The sequence below is a fragment of the Cydia splendana genome, chromosome 15 (assembly GCF_910591565.1).
Source record: "Cydia splendana chromosome 15, ilCydSple1.2, whole genome shotgun sequence".
NCBI classification, from domain to species: Eukaryota; Metazoa; Arthropoda; class Insecta; order Lepidoptera; family Tortricidae; genus Cydia; species Cydia splendana.
The window spans coordinates 7,339,004-7,366,574 of NC_085974.1; the positions used below are offsets into that span (position 1 = coordinate 7,339,004).

A 27,571-nucleotide genomic window follows, 5' to 3' on the forward strand; every position below is an offset into this window, starting at 1 on the left:
TAAATATTTATGTGACTATATCGATAGATTTCGTTGTAATAAATGAGAAAAATATAAAAAAGCGTTTTATTTATTTTCTCTCATTGCATATAAAATGGTATCGTCTTGGGTCGTCCCATTCGTTTTTCGTCAAGTTCTTAAATTAGTCCTATTCTGCTTTCGTCACTCATTCTACATTCGTCATAATCGTCGGTGGCTTTCAATGTAGAATGAGTGATGAAAGCAGAATAGGACTAATTTAAGAACTTGACGAAAAACTAATGGGACGACCCAAGACGATACCTATAAAATAAAACTGTTAAATACGCTAAAAAAATCAATTAGCAAGGCCGAACGATATTCGTAAATAACGAACCGGGCAGCGTTAATTTACGTGGCTTATAAGCTACTAACACGAAAAATAAACAATCCAGAGATATCCCTTTTTTATCGCTCCAAAAGTAAAACAGTGTGACAGAAGGCAGAAGGCTTCGATCTGGTGGCGCGGGCGGCGGGGGTGCGCGGGGCGACGCTACGGGAGCGCTACTGCCTCCGACGCAGGCGCGGTAGTACGCTCTTGACTCCCACCAGTCGCGCGCCAGCGACGCACGCGCAGCCTCTACGCATGCCACGCCACAGATAAACACTAAAGTGAAACGCTACCAAATTCCATAAAACGGATTACAGTGAACCGAACATAAGTGGAGTGATACGTGACATTATGTGACAAGTGATAAATATATTCAGTAACTTTTTCACTCACCGTGCCTATTAACTGTTTTATGACCTGTGCAGTGCGGCTATTGTTATGTTCGCGTCTACTAATCTCCTATTCACCTGTTGAAGCCACTGCGGTTGGACTGTGAAATGTGACAAAAAATTGCAATGAGCCTCTATTGTGGGTCTGCGGACCTTGCGTTTGGAAACATTGTGGGCAACTACCTGACTACCGGAGGGTTGGACATCTGACGATCGATCGGCCAACCCGTCGACGCCTTGTGAGTTCTGTTAAGTTTTTTTTATTTATGGGGTAATTTAATACAACGGATGTGGAATAAATTGGGTAGGCAGGGTGCACTTGATTATCGCTACCTGTTTTATAGTCAAGTCATGTGTGTGACTAGGGGTGTTATTGTTTACGCAGCAGATGCCGTAGGAAATAAAACAATTCTGAGAATTAGTTCTGCGGCTTACCCATTGTTCTTGTGCTTTACACCGTTGTCTTTAATGATTATTTAAATGCTTCCTGCCACTGTGTTTCGCAGTAATTATCTAGGTGTAAGATTGTCTCGGTTCAGTTGTCAAGGCTGAGAATTTATGATGATAATCCTACTGTGATATGCTTTTCGCGGTAGATAGAGATAACAATCCCATTGAAGTCTTGATTGTAAAGAAGCGTTGCGGTTTTAAGTCAACAAAGCCTATTCTTCAAAGCATGGCTCACCATAGCGGGACAGTTATACAGCTTTCTCACTTCTGTTCATCTCTTGATTGTTTGGTTAGTCTACGGTTGCTCTAGCTCAGAGGTATCTTATACCCCCTTTAGATTTTGTTAAGCAAATCTACATCTTTAGTAGTGAGGCATTCACCATTTTCACCAACTCCCTCACCAGTCTCGTGACGCCTCCTGGTTGCTATGTTAACCCACTGGTTGGGAACTCTCTTGCTTTGAAATACAACATTGAGCAACTCCAATACCACTGCTGTGATGTATACTCTTATCAGATTAAGTAGGTAATGTAATCCAAACACTATCCCTAATGCTTTTAAACAACAGTTCAAAAGCTATCAATGCCGTTGTTAGTCACAATGTCAAAATAATCGACGATAATGGTCCGTTATCGCAGTACAAAAGCAACCGCTAAAACGTTACGAACGTACCTACCAGTAACACGGTAGAAGCATCAGGTTATTTAATTGCTAAATAAATAGTAGTTAATCTGCACCATCAACTGATAAGATTGGTAATCTACTAGAATCACACATATCTCGAGTGATATTTATCGTCGAACAAAACCTTGCGGTGACGGCTTTTAAATCTGCGTTGTAAAATGCCATCAATAAACTTAATTGTTTGTATATACATGAATTATCTAACCAAACTTAATTGTGTCCTCCAAAGTTTGGATTTAACGAGTTACGTGACTCAAGAGTTTGGAAAAGTTTATGACAGTAATTATTTCTTCTGTACTCATTTTATGTAACTACAAGTAAATAAATAATTAAGCACCTGGTAATTTAGAAAGAGCCTCAAATTTTTCCAACACAAGATATTAATTATTTATAGGTAGGTACTTTATTACAAATGAAGTACAGTTAAAAATACGAATAAGCACACAATTGCTTACAAGTTCTCATTAATTAGTATACAGAGGATCAATTGGTGATGCAACTGCATCAATAATTGTAACTGGAGCTTTTGCCACCTACATACTAATTATGTAACGATAATTAAAGTCATCTGCTTGCATAATAATAGGATCACAATGTTATATTCAGTGAGAATTGACAATACCCTATCATAATTCACAGTTCCTGCTTTTGAATTTAAATAATTGAATCACATACGTATGTGTAACTTGATAAAATAGAGGTACATTTAGTAACGGACGACGCCAGGTTTTTAACTTAACGTAAACCGTCTCTGAACAGGTTCCCAAGAAACCTCATTGCTATCAGTAAACAGCTTTAAACGCCCCAGTCCGATTACTAAAACCTTCCTTTAAAAGTTTTATTGAAATGACCAGCTACATCCGACTCCATTTGGTACTTACTGCAGTGTGTGAATACATATTCATATCTTAAAAATCCTCGAGCAAAAGTCGAGATAAAAGTATTTCACCGCTTTGGAGCGAGTAAGATGGTAGAAACTCGATCAGCCGTAACCTTAGTGCAAGCGAGAAAGAATGAACGCCAGGTGGTCGAGTGAAAGGGATGGAAAATCAGAAGGCTTTTACGGTAGAACGGGCAACGCGTAGTGAAATGTGGACCTGGCACGCCGACGTATTCGATCTCGCTTGAATAAATTGATTCTAAGATTAATCTTTCGAAGCCGTTGGTAACTGACATGTACAAAAAGTTTTGACTGTAGGTAACAGTTGGATAGAACTAGAAGTAGACACTAAAGATAATATATTTACAATTCAATGAGAATTAGGAAACAGTATGCGAGGATGAAGATCATGAATGCATACTTTTGTTTCATTTGCGACTTCCGTAAAAACTCGTTTGTATTAAAATATATAATTATCACAGTAGGATTACCAGTCATTAAAACCCAGCAAGACATAAAATCTCACACGAGTCGCAGAGACCGGAAATCTTATGAAAACATACGCGCCATACAACCACGGCAGTAAAGCGAAGCGTCAGTTTTATTGTCCCTGGCCCGTGATACTAATTTCAGTTGGTAATAGACGGACAAATCGTAAATCTGGTGATGGCCCTCTATTCAGAGATGTTGTTCAGCTTATACAAATAGTGCAGAATGGAGAAAGACAGATCTAATGGGTTTGAGTCTGTTTTAAAAGAAATAAAAATAGCAGAAAATAAAAAAAAATCCTCAATAGGAGAATCGTAATAGATTATCGTAGTATGTCTTTGCAGTATACTTTGGTTAAAAAATTATACGATTTGTGACCATCCACAACAATTTTACTACGCATTATACTCGTAATGGGCTTGTCTAAAAACGTTTTACTTTATAATGAATAACTGTGATCATACTTTATTCATGAATGAATCGACATCAATACTGGTATTAAAATATAAATACGATCATCATTTACATGTCTAATATCACCAGAAGCCAAGAATTTATCGGAATCGAAACTGATGAATGATGCATTAGGCAATAATTAATAGGATGACTATTCTAGTATTCTCTCAAAATTATCAATTGATCCCACAATTTTAAATAAGAAACATCTTGAATTGACATCAATGAAAAACGCCTTTTATAGGTGCTACTTTTAAGTCAAGTGGACGAAAGGGAAAAGTTTCAGAAAGATAACATCGTCTTTAGATCCGGTTGACACCGACGCTGTGTAAAGCATCACATTCTATAAAAATGTAACTATTATTCCGTACCTTTGTCGCTGGAAGCACATGGCGACAGCCTCAACCGGAGACCAAGAACTCTTGGGATTCAATTACTCTGTATCAAATTGTTACCTATTCGGTCGGCACTTTGAAAAATGTACGAAGACCACTTGAGAAATAATGAATATTTTATGGTAATAGATACCTGGAAACAATGTAGAGCTACTTAATTAAGCATGTTTCTCGATCCATAAATCTTAATGGTCAACACCAGCTTTTAACTGGTGGGAGATTATGAACATGCAACCGGTCGGATTGGGATCGTTTATCAAACTTACGATCAAGTGAAAGCCAATATAGATAAGAATCGTTCGGAAAACACAAGTGAGGTGACCTACGTGAACTATTAAACAGATAAATAAACACTCGTTTCTCAGATCACGAATCTACAAAGTAACATCCAAACTAATGATATTCTTTTCTGTTCGCAGATTAATTTTACGTCGTGATGTCGGAAAATGGAAGCACGGTTGTATCTCGGGCGTCCACACCGCGCCCTGTCACAGACACACCTGTCACGGCCCCATTACGCTCAAGACATGACCAGTTTTTGGCAAGTTCAGCTGAAAGAGCGCCCGTCGGCCGGCCGTCTTCTAGCGGAAGAAATCCTAGCGCAAGCTTTGACTCCCCACCATTGCCCTATCATCGACAGATGACTGCAGGCTCACTGCTTTCATCAAACCATCGTGAATCATCGGCCTTTGTCCCAGTTGTCCCAACCAGAGCCATGCATCCATTGATGTATCCCAATGAAATGCATCCAGCCTTAATACCCTCAGAGATTATTGAACGAGAAAGAATGTTAGATCGGGACAGAACTGAACCAGCCAAAGGCTCCCCCGATAGAGTTTCGGCCAATTTTCCAAAAAGGAATTCCTTTGATCTAATGGCTATGATGGTTGAAAAGCGAAAAGAAGTAGTTCTTAGGGAAGCTGCTGCAGCAATGCTTATACCACACCACCGCGCGTCATCTATCGAAGGAATTATCACCGATGGTTCTTCACAACCGCCTATATACGGGCCACCTGGTGCCTTTCTTGGTGCTCCCGGGCCATCGCCTACTGCCACCAATAGTTTCACTTTTCCCGGGGCAGGTTTATTCCCACCCGGCGCTGGGCCACACCAAATGCATCCTCACCTAGATAGACGGCTTTTAAGAGCTCCAGGAAGAGCATCTAGACCGAAGAAGCAATTTATATGTAAATTCTGCAACCGACAATTTACAAAGTCCTATAACCTGCTGATACACGAACGAACGCATACCGACGAGCGGCCCTACTCCTGCGACATTTGCGGCAAGGCTTTCCGTCGGCAAGACCACTTACGAGACCACAGGTAAGACATGCATTTACAGATCATTTGCCTATTAGGTGAAGATATAACACTACTTGCAGGCACCATGCTTTGCCGCTTTAATTCAGTAGATTTAGATTTAGATTTATTTATTTCCTAATATGAAATTACAATATAAATTATTTTACACTAATCTATACGAATTTATATTATGATCGTCAAGTAGGAAAATAACAATTGATTATAATTATACAAATGTCAAGCAATACACAATTTAAAAACCATTATAAGCAATCGATTAATTAACAAAATTATAACCAATGTCAAATAATATAAAATAAAAAACAATGTCAATATGGCTAACCTGAGCACGGATATCTCATAATGATTGTCAAATCAAAATAAAATAAAATAAAATGAAAAACAGGTCAATAGAAAAATTAATTACATTCAATTTGGATTATTAGTATTATTACATGTCATTTCCATATATTCATTTACAGAGTATAAAGGATTATCCAATAAAAAGAGTCTCAATTGGCGTTCAAATGTTTCGTCAGAAAACGCAACCGCTCATTTTTATTGCGTCCACGTTTACACCTTTTAAAAATCTAAATTAAAATATTTCTGTAAAAATATTTGAAACGGTAAACATGAGCTGTTTTAGTATGAAATGATCGACTAAGAAATGATACTTCGCGTAGAACTTTAAAAGTATGACAGCGCCAATGCAAATGTGTGGTTGCCGTGATGCTTTTTATAATGCGGAGCCTATATCAGGTAGCCAACGCATGCACTTTATAATAACTGGTAATTACGGCCGCCTGTATCCGCTTCTTGCACATTTTAATTTTCTGCCGCGCTGATCATAGTTATGCGTATAAAATTCTAATTTATATGCACGTAACGCAGCCGGTGTAACCCGAGTTGCAGATGTTAAGCCGAGTGTGCATCCGCCCCGCTACTTGGAAACGGAATATTTATAAAGTTACCCGATTGTTGTAGCTGGCTACTAGGAAGTCCGTCTTGATTAATTATGATGGTTACCTTTATGTTAAATTTAGATGCAGCTATGCGGAGTTCAAAGGATTAGTTACCATTTTTGTTTACGTTTCGGATGCTAGTTACCTATTTTGCACTTAGTTTTCTTGAGTATGAATTGTAGTCTTGTTTGGATGAATTATTGTTGTTTTAGAAACAACAAAGAAATAAAGGGGTTTAATTTTATTGCGGTTATTTAAGTAAACCAGCACAAAGATTATTCTTAATTACTTCGATAACGCTGTACAGTCCCTTTTAACACTTTTGCGTCAATTTACTTAGAACTCGGTATCAGGCTGTAAAACAATAATATCAGTGATAAAGATCTTTGGTATAGTTTTTTGATGGAATTCCTTGTCAATCTTATCGCGTCAATCAAGTTCGTCGATGTCTAGATACTGCTATGATACAGTCAAATAACCATTAGTAGTATTAAGGAGCTTTGTATGGATTGACAAAAGTAATTTAATTTGAGCAATGTAGGTACGAATAAATGTAATGTTAATAGGCCTTTGTCTTTTCCCAAAAACAAAGAATTAAATACATAAATGCATAAAAACAGCTACAAATTCGACAAACTATCGAAGAATCTATGACTCCCGCTTTAAAATATTGTTTGTTCAATAAGATATCGACTTTATTAGGTAAATTGTAAATATGGCGGGTTTATACAAATCCTATAACGAAGAGTTTTTAAGCCAGAAAATTAGAAAGAAACAAAAGATATGACCTTAATGGATCTTATTACTCTGAAAAACCTCGGCTATATCACTAGCCTGTTTTGTACTATAATCATACTGCTATAGTATGCAGGGTAACGATATACAACTGAAAATAAATGAGAAATAAATTTTTCGTGATCTATCGAGCCATACGGGTTTTTTAGAGTCTGCCCTTGCCAATTTATTAGTCTAGTTTCCGTATGAGTTTTAGGGTTCCGTACCCAAAAGGTAAAACGGGACCCTATTACTAAGACTTCGCTATCCGTCCGTCCGTCCGTCTGTCTGTCACCAGGCTGTATCTCACGAACCGTGATAGCTAGACAGTTGAAATTTTCACAGATGATGTATCTGTTGCCGCTATAACAACAAATACTAAAAACAGGATAAAATAAAGATTTAAATGGGGCTCCCATACAACAAACGTGATTTTTGACCAAAGTTAAGCAACGTCGGGCGTGGTCAGTACTTGGATGGGTGACCGTTTTTTTTTGCATTATTTTTCCGTTTTTTTTTCATTATGGTACGGAAACCTTCGTGCGCGAGTCCGACTCGCACTTGCCCGGTTTTTTCATAGCCGTGCCCTTGATTCATTGATACGTGTAAAAGTCAATATAAATAAATATACAACTTTGCGTTGGCGCCCTCTTGAATAAAATTCCAAACAACAGAGCTTGGTATTACGGATGTAATGATTTTTGATGGACCCAAATGCCTGACTGAGATTTCGTCTCACATTAACTCGAGTTTTTTCCTTTTGGTAATTAGTTTAGATACTGATGACTCATCCGATTCTATTGGTCGGCTCGACAATGTAAAAAGATTGGTAGAGTCCGCAGTAACAATAGGTACGATAGAAAATTTAGGGACGATTGGAAAAAAAAAGTATCTACCGTGTCTAGACTCTGTAGAGTACAATTTCTGTCGCATTCTTATTCAATCATTTGTGATTTTTTTAATCCTTTTTTTAATGATTCTTAAAGATCTTTATTAACTTTCGTATACTAAGTAGGAACCTAACTGATATTGTTATTTGGAATAGTTGTAATGGTAAAAGTAATAATCAAATCGCGCAAATGTTACAAAATAAATTTAAAAAGTTAATTGTTCTCTCTACTGTTTCGGTTAAAGTATTTAGAGCATAATATGTATAATTTTTAATATAAATTATATGTACATTAATCTTTTTTTGCACTTAAATCCCACGGTTTTAGTGTTAATTTAACATTCCAACTTAATTTGATTACCTATGCTGACGTTACCGGCGTTATGCCTTCAAATTCAAAGGCAATTTAATACTTCTCGCTCTCGCTCCGCCTTATCATTTCAGAGTTGTCGGTTAGGTATTGAATGGTAGTTACAAAATGCTTTTAACATTTTAGGCACATTAGATCTTAAAAGCTGCCTAAACTGTATTTTGAAATTGATGAACCAGTTTCGTTTTAAAAAGTTCTCGTATTATTTTTGTCTTTCTAAAATTTTATTTTATTTGTTGAAAATATTCAGCTTTTAACATGATGGACGTTGTTTTTCTACAATAAATGGAGGTTAAAACAATTAAATATTTGTCCTCAGCATCAAAAATGGAAAGGAATGTGAGCTCATTACAGCTCCGCCATAATTATCCGTGGTTACGTTTTTTGTCGCGAGCACATAAAGATTGCCGTATAATCGAGATGCACCGCACAAGACCTGCATAATACCCGGCTATTATATCCCGCCATAATTAATACCCGAAACCACAACGCCTTTAACGCGAAGGTCCTCGATATGAGGACAAGAAACACCACAGTTATTATATGCGCAAAAATCCATCACGCTCGCTAAAACATGCCGCGATATCCCATGTGAAAATTTCTCGACATACAAGAATTGAACTTCGTCGATAAATTTTCATGAATATTTAATGAACAACAACCGGCCTTACGTAAATAAGAAACGTAACGACCGCGGCTTATCCGCCATCGATCGAAAAAAGTTTCGGATCTGACTTTTCGACCACTTAATTTTTCGATAAAAAGTGAGCAAATAATGAGACGATCGCTTCGAAGATGCGGTTATCGGCATTAATATTCAAAAGGACGGGTTAGCGTAATTACATTTAGTTTCTAAAGTGTAGTTATTCCGAAATCAAGATTGCGTATATGGTTAAACGTTGGAGAATATTATTACTCGGATGTGTAATAAGTGTTCGTGGTTTCTACGAATTCACCGGTTTACTTACTAGATATACGTGAAACTAGCTCTTGTCGCACATGTACTAGTTTCGTTTAACTTACCTACGGTTAGCTACGTGCTTTAACTTCAACTTAATATTAAAACTTAAAACCTTCATGTGACTTAAATTTGTAGAGAACCTTTAGTGTCTGCAATAAACAAACTTCTAAAAAGGTGCTGATATCTGATAAGTACCATCTTAGAGGCTTTTGATAAATAAGCAAGCAATTAAAAATACTCATCGATATTATAAATTAATCATTAAATTCATTAATTTACTCTGGACAGCGTCGCTTACCAAGCAAGTCCTTATAAAAATATTTTTGCATTGAACATAATTTTATCTCGGCGCTCATATGCAATTATGATTCGCCCGAGACCACCACATAATAGGGCTTGGGCAGACCTCCACTCGCTCGCTCAGATAGCTCAAGGGGCCTCGGCAAAAAGGGATATCAAATTAATACTGAATCCATAATAAATCAAATCGGGCAGGTGGACTCGGTCGCAGGAACACTTTAGCCTACGGATAAGTTGGAAATTATCATGCAAATACCAATTTAATCGTAACACCAAGCATCCTCGGGCGCCGTTTTCACTAAAATATTTACAAATTGGTGGCAAAAATCTGCAATATGCGGATCTGTTGGGCCCATTTGGATCGATCCGAGTTTTGTCACGCGATCTCTGAATTTTTATCATAATGGTATCCAATCGTTATAACAATAAAACTGCATCAACGACACAGTTAAGACCCAATTTTCATATATTAAACCGGGTTTCGAAACTAAATTCACTCTTTTATTGTAGTCATTTTCGGATCTTAAGTGTTTAACGTTGACTTTGCCTGAAGCACAAGATCTATAGATGTAGAAAAGTGCTTTTCTGTGAAGCTTCAATAATTGTACTCATTTAAATGCAGGTTGTCTAAAGTGTATATAGTCTAAGTAGTAGATCTACATATGAGTTAGAAATAATCGTGACTTAAGATGTTGAATAATTAGCTACAAATGCGCGGACCGCTCGTCGATTTCACAGTTTCTTATTGGCTTTTGAAAGTTCTTTCTGGCCATGCTCGGTCTTGCGCAATTTGTTACTTACATACTTTTTAAAGTTTGTGTTTTATACATTTTTTTCACCTGCCTCTCTAACCTAAAAAAAATATGTTTGTTTATTAGGTAAAATTATAGAAAGTGCAAAAGAAAATGACCTCAAAATATTAATCTTCCGAAAATGAACCTATATTTTGCAGGTCCATTTAGGAACCGCTTTTATAATAGCAGCTGCCCTGGCAACTATAATAGTATATGCAATACTTTATCGAATCGATACAGACAGGCATTATTATTATCTAAATTATACTCAACACGCTTGCGTGTTAGGTTGCAAAACAGTTTTTGTCGCTGCATCGAACCAATTAAGTTTAGGATTAGCGTGATTCAGGTTCTTAAGTTTTTTATTCCATTATTTATTGTTGTTTAAGACTTTTTTTGCATTTAATAATTGTAGTTCGTCCATCATTTATTTGTATATATAATTTTGTTAACCTTTATGAACATCCATTTAAACATTCTAAGGTTATTGTTGATGTAAGTCACCAAAACTATTTAAAAACTCGTAAGAATTATTTCACGGGTTGAACGAATATATTGAGTTTATAAGTCTGTGTCCAGTGCACCATAGTATTATTAACAGAGGTCATCTACCACATAAATTCCCAGCACGAAATGGTAGCTATTCAGAACGAGGTTTTTTGCGCTAATCCCACGAGGAATTTATAATCCGCCTCGAAGATTCTTGCACGTTATTACTTAAATCAAAATATGATATAGGTTTGGTTGGCATTCCAAATACCAAGTGCGAACAAAACTTGTTTCATGTAAGCATATTAAGTTTTCAAACAAATTCGATAGAGTTTCGCATGACCGGCGTTTCGAATTTGTAGACGTTCTTTTAAATGTTATTAATGAGTTCTTCGTGGTATGTGGTCCATGTTCAAACAATAGGAATAGTGTTCAGCATTATGTCGAAATCAAGAACGGGAGGTAAAAGCCTCAAATAACTAGCCGAACGAATGTAGTCCTTCTTTCGATACGCTTAGCGGTCAAAATGACTAAGCTGATATTTTATCTTCGTTCCTACCGCGTGGGTTGACAAGACGTATGCTTATCGTCGATTTGGCATTTCTCTGCTACTTAATCCAGTTTTAAAAAGCCGTTACAGTTGTAGTAGCTATGTCATTACATTAGTGCTTTTGTAGAACTCTGAAGCAAATTTCCCTTAACCGATTTATTAAGCTTTTCTTGAACTTTAATCCTTAACGTCATATGTCGTTTCCTTTATCTCTTACGTCTCCTTGTGTTCCATCTTTGTTACCACATTTTTTTTGTACAATATTTTGTCCTTCGTCCACGACTGTGTTACGTACTCCGTTCATTCTTAAATTCAACACCGGGCACTTATTGCTTGCTCAAGAGTTCTTAGCTCAAAATATTTCCGAGTGCTTTCGAGGAGTCTCAGAGCAAACAGTGACCGGTCGGTTGAACAAACAAACGTGACGGTGTGTATACCGGTACTATACCTAAGGCCTCTAAACCAGCCCACACTGCTTGACGACGCCTTGTTGACTCTACGACCCTCCGATATTTGCATGTGAATATTGTAATTAATAGTAAACGTTACCTGTGAAACTATTTCGAAACCGTGCTTTGAGAAACCTGGATAACGTTAGATGAAAACTTTAACATAATAAGCATAATAATTTAATAATTGGTAACTCTTACATCTTTTCACATAATTTTTATGATTACATCAATATTTAAAGGACTAAGGGAATCTTTCACAAGAACGCGGTCCCACTACAAAATGCATTTTCACTTTAGGATGCGTGTCTGTAATGTTGGATGCCGCATTCTTTATATACATTTATTCTAAGTAATATTGCCTAAGGGGTATGATTAAGTAATAGAACTATAATAGTTAGCGTTGTCATGATTATTATCTTAAAAAAATAACAACATTTCTCACGAATACATTTTATATTCTATTTTAGAATGAAACCTATCTTTTGACCCGTGACGTGTAACATTAGTAGACGTCGAATTTAAAACGAAATGGCTGCTTGACTGTCCCCAAAAACAAGTTTTGAAATTATTCCTAAGCCTTAGATACCATTGTTATTTATGAACTTATGGAAGAAAGAGGTTGAGGCGACTTTCTGTACGATCATTTATCATACGACGACGTCTACCTCAGATAAAATCCATAGCAGCACACACACTGACGCAGCACATATTTGTACACAAGCCACACAAAGTAAGGTTAAATAACCTGGTAGAGGTTTTTTTCGGTATGAGAGGCATATAAGTAGGAAAAAGCTTTGTGTAAAAAATATCCTTTGCATTTATTTTACAAATAAATGTAGTAAGTAATTGTATTAGTTTATAGGTTTGTTGTCAGTAAATTAAGTTTGTTACAAATATACAAAATAACTTTTAATAGCGACGTAAGTTTTCTTATTTTTCATATTGTTGAAGTACCTCAACGTACAGTGTTGAGGTACTTCAACAATATGAAAAATAAGAAAAGAAATACTTGACGGTATCTTAAAAGTAAGTACCTAGATAGGTAACCACGGGGCTTAACGCCATACTGCTGTTCAACCGGTTGTCCTTGATGGCTTGAACCCTTGACTCGCGTAACCATGGCTTTCCTCCATGCAGCTATTTAAATTGCGATTACAAAGCATTTATTCAAGCACATTTCTGTGACAAAATTTAAATTCAAACACGTAAGTAAAGCCTTTTGACAAAAATAATTTCATCTGAGACAGCTTTTGTTAAATGAAAGGTAGCAGTTTCATAAAGTCAGAAAAAATCTACTCGCCGGTTATTTCTTCTTAATCCCGTTAACAAAGTGGTCTTTCGGTTGATTTAACTCGAAAAAAGACTTACAGTATAGTGAAGCCAGTTTCAAAAGGAAATAATCACGTTATTTATTACCCCTGCCTGAGCTGAGACCAACCATCTTTAATCTGTTCTAAGCGCGTAGATCGATTTTATGAGAGATTAAAAGCATTGATCGACTAAGAAGTTTTTCGGAAAGCAATAAACATTTATTAGTCGAGACAGGATTGGAACTAGATTCGAGCTTAATGAGACCAATTACTATGCTCTGGGTTAACGTCTAGTGGCTTTATAAAGTCCTTTTTCTCACAATCTAAAAGCATAATATTAACATGAGACTGTTAAATGTTTTAATTGTGTTAATAACTCATTCGTGAATAAAGTTAGGCATTTTTTTTTGTAAAACAAGTTATTTGAGGCTGGGAATCGAAATAGATCAGTTACTTTAAAGCAATGTTCAATTCGATATTAATAAATAACCATTGAGGTGTGTACTCCTTTGAATCATGAGTACCTATCGAAGATAATATTAGATCTAAGTGAAGTGTGTTTTCTTAATTTCTTATGATTGTTTAATTTTGGTTTCTGCACTTCAATGTGTATCATATATCATATATAAACTCACTTGCTGCTACCAACTAGTGGTTACTCTATCGGTAATCAACTGTTTTTATTATAAATCTTGTTATGACTTAACCACATCAAATGTGGAATACCAAACGCCGATTACAGACGATTAGAGCCAATTACATTCAGCACTAAACCCAAATTTATGACTAAACCAAAATTAACACTCTTCCCATTTGGCCTAATTGCAGCTCTGCGTCTGTGTATCGTAAATCTTAAATCATTGAATATAAGAAAATTGTAGGAAGGATCTGAACTCTAATTGGATTTGTACATAGCTCGGATCTATCAATATACTTTGATTAATGGTATCGAGAGACCCCAGCGTAATTACAAGCTGAGACCGTCATGAATCAACTGCCAGAGTTATAAATCTGATAAGTAGAACTTGTTTCAAGCAAGTTGAAGTATCACTTCCTAAGCTACTTCAATCGATTCGTCTCTTTCCTTTTTTAAAGTATTTGCTTTAAGATACAGTTGTGTTTTCTCATTTTAATCTTATCAATTTTTATGTGTACTGGAATTGGCCTCGAATCTTGTGAGCGTGTCATTTTAAGTAAAGTAATGATATGAGGATTTAAAGTTGATCTTGAAAAAACACTCTATAAGTCGTCTTTAAAAGTAAAATCCTATGGATCTTATATACCTCATATTTGTTCTTCACAATTAATACTGAAAGACGAGCAACCGGTCGTCTTAGAGATTTTTGAGAAATATCTTTGTCCAGCAGTGGACACATTTGAGCTGATATTGGGTGTCTGAAATCATAGAGTTAGGTACTTAGCTGAAAATCAAATAAAAATACCAAAACATCAAGGATAAGTGTAGGTATAATCAAAGTGGTCTTAGTAAAGCACCTGCGGAACAGCGAAGTCAAATACGCAGCACAATAAATGTTTGCGTCCGTCAGAGGTGAAATTGAGTGTGAAGCGGCAGCGGCCTGCCGTCGCTCCCAATACGTCGCTTGGACTGCGCCGGCGCAAGAACCGGCTGCTAGCGTGCTGTGGTACGATATAGGGATTGAGTTTTTAACAGCCTCTGAGAAAAGACGAACTGTACACTTGCTAAAATTTCGGGGTTGTTTGTTCGAAATAAAACGACGAGAACTTCATAGGTACACTTAATAACGCACAAGCCTTTATCATAATGTGACGACTTGACTAGCTTTTAGTATAAGTAAACTTTCATGGAAATATTTGTTTTATAAAGCTATCCAATGTAAAAAACTAAGTAGCTCATTGATATACTTGAAATTAAACTTTAATTAAATAAGTACTGCAGTAAAAAATGTGATGGATGACGACAATGTTGTGGTTTTTATAAATTGGCTACCATATTTAATTGGCACTTCTGCATCGGAAGAAGCAAAACACTTAGACGCCAATCATTTACTTTGAATTAAATCCAGATACGCACTTTTTATACTTACATACAGGATTCAGTGTCTAGGTATACTTAGTGATCTAAAGTATGACTTCTAACTGATATCTGACATCTGACATAATCTTTCATCTTAGTGGTTTATAAATAAGTGTAGTCCCTTGCTTAGTTTCCAGTTGAGCAAGCAGGAATTTTAGTACGTTTTGGGTCGGTAGCTTTCATTAAAAGATTTTTTTGATAATTTCTGAACTGGTGTTCGTTTCGTTTAGAAATTTTTCATAATTTTTCTCTTTCTTTTTTTAGTCTTGCTTTGGAGTTGTAGAGTTAGCAGCAAAATATCAAAACGAGAGCGCTCCAATCTCACGTTAACTTACCACACCGCGTCCGGCCCAACCTCTTTGCCTCGGTCCATTAGTATTTTCCATTTATTTTTTGTCCTCGTACCTGTCCGGCGTCGGGGATTTAGTTTTTATATCGCCGCGCGACGAATACAGAATTTCTTTGGTAACAGAAAATAAATGATGTAACGTGAAACTACGCAACCCTATAATGCGGACTTTATTATTTTTCGATTAACTTTTTTCTCACTCTTTGTACCAATAATGGTACGCAGAAGTATGCCGTTATTGGTTATTATGCTAATGGACCCACACGGTTCACTCTTCCGTGAATACACGTTATTTGCGTTAAGCATCGTTTACGGCCGTTTTCAATATTATTGAAAATTAAAATACCCATTTTGATTAACTAACAGTTACATTTAAAAGTATTGAACTCGTTTTGTTTGGACCGCTTTACAAACTACATATCTAAAAAAATATTCCGTTCCCAAGGTTTTTAAAAGCAGCTTATTGACTAGTCAGCTAAACAAACCTTTATTAGAAGAAATAGTCATTAAGTCAAGTTGATAATATTTCAAACTGGACTGATTGGATACTGCACATTCATTAAAGCGAAAGGCTCGTTTGTAAGTAGCATGTGGCACGTTGAAGACCGAACGTCTACCAAAGGCTGTGTATTCCCTTCGGTTTCTTGAATGCGAGCACGTTGAGTATCGAACTAACCAGTGAAATGTAACCCTGTGATCCATAAGAACTATTCGTAATTGGATAGTGATTATACTGGTTGCCCCAGCAATCATCTTGCCTACGTTCAAAGACCCATTGGAATGACTCCCCAGTAATGAGTCATTGTACTAAAGTGAATACTGATTGAAAGCCACACACCCACGTAGAATCTATTAACATACGAATACTATCATAGTAATGACTCCTCTAGTCACACACCAAAATACGCTGTTATATGATAATAATTTAAAATAATTGCATACTGTTTAAGCCATCAGAATAGCAGTGATTATAAAAAATAATGACTGTGATGTATATAAATAGTATATTCAACCAAGCTGAATACATTGCAGTACCTACACCAATTCATATACTATAAACATAACTGTATGCATGTATGTAGTTTAGGAATTAGGAACCAATGAATACGCTAGTTACATACTAGTATACAGGTAAATAATATATATTGCATTTACTCTATCGATCTTCCGTAGAAATTTGGAATATTGCGCGTATTATATTTACTAGACTGTATTTATTAAGTACCTTACTTTTTTCTGATCGAGCTAATAGTTTCAGAAGTGACCACAGTAAAAAAAATATATCTATGGCGAAACACACTGATATTGCAATATTTATTTTTGCGACAATTTTTTTGAAGTCCTGTAAAAACAACACGAAAGTTTTAATTATTGCCCAGTTTAGAAAGACAATTTATCAGAAAACAACAGATTTCAGTGGAAAGACACTATGAAAGCTCACAAAAAAATATAGAAAAAAGCCACATAACATTCCTACAAAAAAAATCCGACTCCGTTTATTGACGTCTCATTTGTTAAACCGGAGGTGCAAAAAACGCCTTATAATTAGAATACTAATGTTGCCGAGTCGTTGCTAAAACATTCATGTGAACCTGTCTGATTAGCATAATGTCATATACTACTTGATGTGTTTGCTACCGATGTCAATACTGGTTCTGCTTATGGACGGTACGGTAAAATAATGTGACTTTTGTAATTTGTAATGCTCTTGAAGCCTTAAGAGTAGGTGTGAGCTGGTGGTGAATCCTTACAAATGAAAATCAATTCCGTGGTTTCGTTTTTGAAGTTTTCGTCCTCCGAAATTGAACTTAATAAAATAAAAAATTAAAATGTTTGTATGTCAGTGATGGGCTTGCGTTTTGTATTTTGATTATTGATTTATATAACTATAAATATTTACAAAATGCTACAACTGTTCTATTTCTACAATTTTATAATACATGTTGCAATAGAGATTTGTTTATGAAAATGTGTTCTGACCGTTGTCGCGTCATTTACGACAATGGGTTAGCAAGTGTTCAAGAATATGATAATCAAGGGTCTATTACGGTTTAACGTATTTCGCATTACTATTATCACATCGTAAGCATTGTAACTGCGCATTAACATGAACAAGAATCAAATAACAGTATTTATTCAGTTCTTATTAGAATAGTACACGTAAAAAGCATCTTATTAAAACTGGAGCACGCTCAGAGGACAGGTTTCTCAAGATGTTCGTTAACAAGCTCTAACAAATCTGCTATTCTCATGTTAATTAGTTGAAAGTCAAGCGGAGCGTTGGCGTCCTACTACTGACGCTGAGATATTAGTAGCATAACAATAAATCGACTTAAAGGAAACCAGCTTAGTTGGCTGTAGAGATAAAACGTGCGTGGGGGCAAGCGACAGCCCCGAGAAGCACGGTTGTTTAAGCTCTGCCTTTATGTATGTACCCAAAGCCAGAGGACGGACGTATCTCCTGTGAAGAATCTTTAGGCAATTAATATTCAAGAAATCCAAGCTTTTGAGCATCATACTTATCTTTCAAATCTTCATGAAGATATTATTCAAGCAACTAGACATGCGTGTGAGCTTGTAACTTAATCTTACATTATGCAAAGCTTTCTAACATAACTTTGAAAGTCAATGTAAACTCATCGTTTTCTAAACGATCGATAAAAAATGTATTTTTGAAACATACGGTAGAACAGTGGTTCTCAATAAGAAAATCAGTCACTTCATTATACAAATTGCATGATTATGATAATGCAAGCTATTTATAAGCGGTTTTGATTTACTTACAAGTCTGTTTGCGGTTTGTGACCGTTTCTGAGAATAAATTTATGCATTGAATTCCGCTACCGTTCTGCATTAGTGTGGGTTTTGCAAAATTCAATTTAAACTCGCTTACTTATTACCATAATGCACCTGCATAAGCATATTTCAGAGACATTTCTGCATATTAATGTCGATTATTTAGGTTTAATGAATTGTGTCGGTGTATATGAAAAGTACCTCTACCCGCAAATGATGTTAAGTGTTGGTTGACGTCACAGATTTGACAGTGATTCCGTTGTGTCAAAAATTTAATTTTGTTAGGCCCACTTGCACCATCCCACTAACCCGGGGTTAAGCGGTTAAACCGTTAACCCAGTGTCAAATTGTACTGGTAATCATGGTAACTCCAAGTTTAACTGGTTAACCCCGGGTTAGGGATTGGTGCAAGTCGCCCAAGTTGGACCAAGATAACTCCGCATGTCATTAGCAATACCAAAATGTGGCAATGTCATTAAAATTGACAAATTTCTATGAAAATATATTATGACACTCCCTCACTGATCTATTAAAATCGGTGAATAGTTAGCTTAGTCGGACTCTACCATTTTCCGTGGGCTGAAACAATTTTAACTCGTATCCAAACAATTCTGACGTTTTAGTAACACACACACAATATCGTTAATAATAAAAAAATAATTAAAATTACAAATTAGAAGGCCAGTACGATTAATCTAGTCGATAGGAGGCTTAGAGATGTGGAGAGAGATGAGCTAGAGGGGGGAGGCGGGAGGGGGGATCGGGCACTGACCCACGCCGCGGCATTCCAACGTGCGGTGGACTTGCTCTCTTTACTTTTAAACTGAAAACTTATGAAATTGCCTTTATTAGAAAGGGTGAAATATATACGTTTTATCAAGGTGCGTAAACGTATCTTATGAATTTGAGTAAGTACTAAGTATATTTAAAATGTACTTAGTGAAATTTATGTAATGTAAAGGGAAGTATAGGCTTACATAGGTTTAGTAAATTGAGCCTTTTTACGATGATTCGTTAAGTAATGGGATGGCTTTAACGAAGTTACCTTTTCTCTGTAATGAAGATAAAAAGGCATTTTCTTTGTAAATTTTAAGATTTTAGTTTTTCTTGCCTCATTATGGAGTTCTCACTCTTTCAAGAGTTAATTAAAATAATTTTTTAGTTACCAAATTCAGCGAAATCGGCCTGGAGCTCAATATGAGCAAATGTGAACTTTTTGTAAGCCCAGATGTCCAAAATGATACACAAATTATAAACGACTTTAGAAATAACTGCCCTGGCATAAAATTACTCACCAAAAGCTCGCTTCATCTCCTTGGAGCCCCAGTGTTTGAAGAATCAATTCCAGAATACATTGATACCCAAATTCATCGTTTTTCTGAAATTTCGGACCGCCTTCTACAAATTAATTCACACATGGCTTTTTTTATAATTCGGTTTTGTCTTTTCGTTCCTAAATTTACGTACGTAATGCGATGCAGCCCTCTTTTCAAATATCCACAATTATGTCAAAAGGTCGATGAAATTATACACATCGAAATACAAAAAATCATCAATATTAATATTGACAATAGGCAATTTATCCACGCCACATTGCCTATACGGTTTGGTGGCCTAGGTATAAGGCAGATATCTAGTGTCGCACTGCCCGCTTTTCTGTCTTCCGTGCATGGTACACTATCCCTCGTAGGTAAAATACTCACACCGTCACTGCGTGACTTCGAGGTAGTGTACCTGTCGGAAGCAGAAAATGCGTGGCGTCTAGCTTGCCCGAACAAAGACATGCCGGCCGAAAAATCAACCCAACGATTTTGGGACGAACCGCTCTGCCATCAAGTACAAAACTGGCTGCTAAATTCAGCACAATCCAACACAGAAAAAGCCCGCCTTCTTGCCTCATCCCAACATGAATCCGGCTTTTGGCTACACGCCTTCCCCTCCATTAATTGCGCAACTTTACTGGACAACAATTCTTTCAGACTGGCTGTCGGCCTCCGCCTAGGCGCCGAAATAGTTGTCCCCCACAGCTGTCCCTGCGGAACAGAAGTTGACAGTCTGGGCTCCCACGGCCTCTCCTGCCGAAGGAGTGCCGGCCGCCTGTCCCGCCACGCCAGCCTCAACGATGTCATCCGTCGGGCCTTTGTCAGCGTGGGCGTGCCGGCCGCGTTGGAACCAGCCGGTCTGGCGCGCGACGATGGCAAGAGGCCCGATGGAATAACCCTCATCCCCTGGCAGATGGGACGGCCGCTCATCTGGGATGCCACATGTGTAGACACCCTAGCGCCGTCCCATCTAGTCGCCACGTCTCAGAGAGCTGGCGACGCGGCGGCAGCGGCTGAAACCCTAAAACGCCGCAAATATGCTGGTCTTACAAACAACCACATATTTGCGGCGTTCGCGGTAGAGACCCTGGGGCCGTGGTGTCGTGACGCTCACAATCTTTTTAAAGGCCTAAAAAAAAGACTATTGGAAACCACGGGTGACCCTAGGGCTGGCTCATTCCTAGGCCAAAGAATAGGCATAGCTATTCAGCGTGGGAATGTAGCCAGCCTTATGGGCACCCTTCCGCAGGGGACAGATCTGGGGGACCTAAGGTAGGTGGGTAAGTTTTATTTATTTATTTTATTAGTTTTATATAGTTTTAATTTATTTAGTTTATACATAATTTTAATAATAGTTTGTATAAGTTTTGTTATTGAATAAATTAAAATAACTAATTGATTAACTATTATATCCGTTCAAGAATCAGCAAAACACAAGTACCTACCTCTGAAATATGGTTAAGTATATTTCTATAGGTACTCAACGAAGAGGTTAAAGTAGTTTTTGAAACTCTAGAGACATAAAAACTAAAGGATACTACTAACTATATTATCAAAAGCATCCTCCATTTGGTTGACTGACGCTATCTGGCCACTCTGACCAAGTAGGCAATGGAAAAAATCTTTTGAGAGAAATTGAAACGCTTCGTGGCACTCCGGCTGTATAGAGTTAAAATTCTTTTAGAACTGTTTCAAAAACAAAATATGGTTGTCTGTAAAGTCGGTTTACGGACGATAATTTGGCGTGATAACGTCATAAGAAAACATTGATGAAAAACGTTACCATGGAGATTTGTCCACAACGTTACCATGGAGATCTGTCCACAATGTGACACATTTTCGTGCATGCTACCGGTGTTCATCGATTTATAAGACGTTATCACGTCAAAAACATTAAATATCAGTAGTATTTTGAGACAATACATAAATAACGGCCCGATTCAAAAAAATCTTATAAGAATTCACAGCGGTTATAAGCATTGCCTTTAGATGCTGGAGCGAAACTCACATTTATAGTACCTACATAACTACATATTACAAAGTTATTTTTTTTACTTACCTTACATTAGTCTACATTAGCCTTTTTACATTAGTCTAAGTCTAAGATGATTTAAGCAAACAATAACTTAAATCAAATATCTTATTCGTAACTCTACATTTTGTTACCGGACTCTTGATCGTTCGATAGGCAATCTCCAACGCACGAATGGACAGAAAAAAACCTTCGAAAAAATACCTCTCAGAGGTTTTAGTGTCAGTGCTTCTACTTTTGAACGTGGATTACGATTGCTAGAAAGATCTTTTTACTCTAAAACTATAAGTATCCTATCCAATGTTAAAGGAAAAATGAAGTTCATGACAAATATAGTCAAGTCAAACGTGATTGATATTTTTTTCCTGACTTATAAACGGTGTTGTCACAACTCGCGCGCTGTTTGTTAAACGAAACGAGGACGTCTGCTCGAACCTGTTCTTGATTCTGTTACCTCAATGAATATTGCTTTGGCAAAAAATATCCACGAATTCTTCAATGTACGAGTTAGCATTACGAGTATCGTTTACGAGGTTTGGTATTCGTTTAATATCACTTTGTTTATCCTGTTTGGTTTAAGTAGATCATTTCTTTCCTTTACGGCTTTTTTTATCTTGTGTTATAAAAGTAAAAAACATTCCCAATTTCACAAGTGACTTCACCAAAGTTTTTTCCATCGGCGCCAAGCCAGCTCAAGTTACTATGGGCATTACTCGTCAGGCAAGTAATGGAAAATATTTTTTAATGTACACCATTAGCACCGGGCCTTGGTCCTCTCTGTAATTTCAAGCCTTTTTTTAATCTCCATTGCCCTGATGGGATTCTGAGCGACTGTCCAACTTGATCTTATCTCGACGTATAATAAGAAGAGACAGACGTTACTTATATTTTATTTAATGTCAGAATTGATCGAACTGGTGCGATAACGCAGTTGGAACGAAGATTTGTTTAGTGTAATTAATTACGTTTATTATTTTTGGTCTTTTCTAACCCCTCTTTTTTACGTTCAAGTTTTTTATTGCGACGTGAATTAATTCCATTCTTTATAAGCAATTTACTTTGGTCAAAGGTTTTTAGGTTGCTGTTTGGATAGTGAGAATCGTATGCAGGGGCCGGTTTGTTAAGAACTTTTTCATAGTAACGTGGTAATTGCCTTGTCAATTTGATTTTGAAAGCGGCCTCTTTGATGTCTATGTGTAGATGTTTGAGGGCCGACCCCGAATGCATCTCTTGGTCCACTAGCTCAATAAAAAATATTAATTTAATTAATTAATTTGTGCACTGTAAAATGAGAAATATGAAGAAAACTGAGAATGAAGATTTATTTTCATCCCTAACCAACCCCTACCCTAAACCTAAAATTGTGCTTAATATTTTGAATGTTACTCTAATTTATATGAATATAATTTATAATAATATGAGTAACATTAATTATGATCAAATATCAAAACGTTTACTTCTAATTTATTGCAGAACTAATTCTGAATTTAATTAAGTTAACCGTATTACTGATTCTCAAAGTTACCTCTTTTTCATGGTTACCTAAGTTTATCAAATATTTTTATGCCTATACCTACATAACTCCACTTTCCTACATTGCATAACATCAAGAACTTATTCTAATTAACTGCTGGACGTTCACGGAAACAAACTGTACTGCCAAGGGAAAGAAAAAGCATTATAAATGTATGAATACATAAAGTTGAAATGTCTTTATTGCGTTCTTCTAAGCGTTAGTTCCGTGCCTTTTACCTTTTTGTTTAAAGAGTCCGAGTAATGATATATTGTTTACGTGGCGCATTCTTCAGATGGCTGACGGGATGAGGAATCTGAAAAGTCATTATGATTAAATTTGAGCCACGGTGACGTCTGTCATTTAGTTTTTTTATCAGGACCTCATTTATGTAAGAATAGTTAAAGTTGTTTACCCTTTGAAATTCATTATAATCATTATCAAGTTTTATGTTTTTTGTGTGATGTAATTTTCTTCTTCCTTAGTCATAATTAATGCAGACAGTTACTTCCTCTTCCTAGTGTATTAAAGAACCTAGGTTTCTAATGCTTAACCTTTACCTTCGAAAATTTCATACTGTAGGCATATCAAATGATTACTTGAACACTATAAGATATTATTTATACTTTAAGGCACTTATTTTCCTTCTACAGTGCGAAGCTCCGTATTATCTTTGCTTTACAAATGAAAGTTTTCTTCGACATCAACTCTTCACTTATAAATAACTTTTAACCTGAAGCCTAGTAACTTAATACAAGTTTCATTATAATAATAATCGCAGACTGGCCACAAAATGATTTTAACGTAATTCGATTCGGCCGAACACTTGTAGAACGGCACCATTTTAAATTGAACCCTTAAACTGTTTAATGGTCCAATTAAAAGAGGTCTTTCAAGTGGTGAGGTTCTCGCGCATGCGTATAGTCTTGCCTTGAGTCTGGGGTCTCGGGTTACTCGGATCACGTTCAAGGTGCGTTTGCGCCGGCCAGCCAGTGTTTTAAAATGTTCGACATTTGGAAATTTCAGCCAGACCTTTAGGGTGGCATCTAGAGATTTCGAAAGAAAATAAAAAGTTGGTACCCTACCCTACTATAAAGTAAAACAAATTTACTGAAAGGCACAAAAACTTATGAATACAATTAGGTTAGACTTACCTTAGACTTAATTAACATAACTTTTTTTTTAATCTCCATGCAACATATTATGTAGGTACGAGTATTAAGTTCTTCACAAAGAGAGATAGAATTTCTACCTCATATTATTCACATAAATTCATAAATTACGATCTATCTATGTATAAAGGATAATCCAATAACTATTAATCCTTTTGAGATACGCCAGAACCCTTCTCAATAGTTTCAAGATTCATTATAAAGATCTGTAGAACTTGTTTCGCGGCTAACTCCACCTTTCTCAGACATTTAATTAAGGCGCGATACTTTATGGTACGAATCTTATTACATACAAATAGTTTAAAAAATAATATCGAGAATGTAACAACAAAAAACTTTGTTCTCTCGTGGTTTTTGTTTAGAATAATTTTGTGATAGCGATTTGCGGGAAAATTATAATACTTAACGATATGAGTTAAAACGTACGCGCATCAAGATAAACAGTTGGTTTGATTAATATTGCAAATATGTGGCCAGCCTTTGGGGCATTGGCAGAATTTTCGTAATTGATCTTAATAGAGCAAATAAAACAATCATTACTAACTTTATTTTTTGTATTGTTTCAGGTACATTCATTCTAAGGAAAAGCCGTTCAAATGCACGGAATGTGGAAAAGGCTTCTGCCAATCAAGGACCCTGGCAGTTCACAAGATCCTCCATATGGAGGAGTCGCCCCACAAATGCCCAGTCTGCAGCCGAAGTTTCAACCAGCGATCCAACCTTAAAACCCATTTGCTAACACACACCGACCACAAACCGTACGAGTGTAACTCATGTGGAAAGGTGTTCAGAAGAAACTGTGATTTGCGGAGACATGCTCTTACTCATGCCGTGGGCGATGTACCACCTGGTGATGTTTTGGATGTAGGCGAAGAAGATATCGGAAGACCTGGTTCACCCATTGAACCAGGATTTGAAGATGACGATGGCGAGTTATCGTCTCCAGACCATTCTCCTGTAAGACGAGCACGATCTTCATCCATCGAGAGCATCGGAAGAGAACAAAGCATCGAACGGCCGCGACCATTATCGCCATCTGCAGTCGAACAGACCCACTGCCACCACAATGAGCCACGAGACCGCGCAAGTCCTTATACTATGCGCCCACATCATCCAGAAAGACATCGCGGCCAATCTTCAGAGTTGTATGAAAAACGTCGTTATACATCTGATGAAATTATAGAAAAGGAAATGCGCTACACTGATATGTCCGACCCACCTATTCGTCATCCACAGTTACAAATAAGAAGAGACCTACATCAAGTTGCTCCGCCTGATTCATCAAAGATCGGACAAGTACCTAACATGCCAATAGATCCAGGGCCATCTGCTATGTATCTCAGTCCATTTAGAAAACGAAGCCACCCGCCGGATATTGGTGAAAATGTCAGAACTTGCGCACCGGTGTACAGGAGTCGTTCACCAGAACCGACAAACTTAACAATGCCCCGTCAATCACTTGTGACTGCTGAGGTAGGAGTGGGCATTCCTCCTACAATAATGGGAATGCCATCGTATCATAAATTTGGTTTACCTATGCCTCCGCCTCATCCTCAAATTGCTTACGGGGGCGTGCCGCATACCGTACTTGGACCACAGCAAACGGTCGCACAAGATCTAATTGTAAAACATTCCCCTCCGAAAGATTCGTTGCCGGGCACGTCGACAAGCGTAACTAATTGCAAAGATTTGTTGCAGCCTAATGCAAAGGATACTGAAGATTCGAGTTCGAGCTCCATTACTAATGGGATAAAAAATATAGTAGGCATCCAGCCAAACACTAATCCCAAGCCAGGGACAAGCCAGTCCAGTGGACCCAAGAAAGGATTCAGCATAGAAGACATTATGCGACGTTGAAGAGTGATAATAAATGATAAGTTGGTGCATTTTACAAATATTCATGTATTTACTTGTAAGTGGAGTATTAGATTAATGAAAAGTATTATTAGTTAAAGTATTGATTACACATCATGTACTATCCTAGAGGTATGTTTGTATGTATTTGCAATGTGGATTTGGTTTTCGTAAAGATCTCATAAGGTTTGTTTGTGCAGTGTTTTGTTTACCTCGAAAATTTTAAAAATTAGTTTATCAAAATTATAATAATAAATAATATTGTGGTTTTACTCTATTTGTTATTGTTGGATATCTGAATATTATAAGGAGAACAGAACAATTTATATGTCTCAACTTGGTTTGAACCCATCAATGCTGATTGTAACATTATTTAAGGTTTAGGTTTCATTCGCAATCCTATTTATAAGTTAGTTATTCACTAGTTATGTATAATGTTATTTATTCTTTAGTTATTCCTTTAGTGGTAATTAAGTTTATTCTTAAGGATATCTTGTTAAATTAAAAGTTGATAGTGATTCAGCATAATGTTTAGCAATATGAAAATCATTACTGTATATACCTTTTTTTCAATATTTAGGTATTTAGGTACTATATCTTAGGTAGGGTTTATATTACATAAAATTTAGCTTTTATTGAGGTTATCTTTCAATGTCTTATGAAATAAATTACGCAAACGTTGTGATGTCAAAACAATAAATTTGTCGATATTCACTTTAACTTTTAATTTTTAAAGAAAAATTGTCCAAATGGTGTCATCAGTCCAGTGTAAAAAATTACAATTTAGTTTTAGAATATTTTGCTCAGATATGTTTAGTAAACTTTTGTTTACGGTTTATGTATGTACGTACGATACTATTTTTTAAAATAAATTATGATGAAAAAGAATTATCTTTTCATTGAAACGAATCTACTTAAACTTCAAACCAGCAGGCGTTTAATGATGGATGGCGTTATGTACACTACTATTAGCTTAGCAACCCTATAATAACCATATAATAGTTTCGCTAACGCCGTTTGATAGAAAGAGACAGACATAGTGCGTCCAATTGTAAGTCCAAGCGATCATATCATGGACATAGAAAATTAGAAAATATCAGCTATTATCATTTTTATAGAAGACAGAATGTTTATAATTACGAAACTTTTAGAATTTGTCTACTGTTTTCAATACAACAGACTCAACTGAGAGCAATGAAATTATTGCCGCTTTCAACAATATTTTCACTTCT

The 27,571-nt window shown here is 36.5% G+C and overlaps 1 protein-coding gene across 1 annotated transcript; it reads left to right on the forward strand.

Moving 5' to 3' along the window:
• The first annotated feature begins 539 nt into the window (after nucleotides 1–539).
• LOC134797507 (protein bowel) lies at nucleotides 540–26,943 on the forward strand. Its single transcript, XM_063769748.1, has 3 exons — nucleotides 540–977; nucleotides 4,512–5,415; nucleotides 25,052–26,943. Exons 2-3 carry the CDS (start codon nucleotides 4,529–4,531, stop codon nucleotides 26,340–26,342), a joined length of 2,178 nt encoding a protein of 725 aa, XP_063625818.1. The 5' UTR covers nucleotides 540–977; nucleotides 4,512–4,528; the 3' UTR covers nucleotides 26,343–26,943.
• The last annotated feature ends 628 nt before the right edge of the window (nucleotides 26,944–27,571 follow it).

Excerpts from the sequence above, each read along its gene's own strand:
- LOC134797507 (XM_063769748.1), top strand. The coding sequence starts at position 4,529 with ATGTCGGAAAATGGAAGCACGGTTGTATCTCGGGCGTCCACACCGCGC. Across the intron at positions 5,416-25,051 it reads GACCACTTACGAGACCACAG|GTACATTCATTCTAAGGAAA; the intron begins GTAAGACATGCA and ends GTATTGTTTCAG.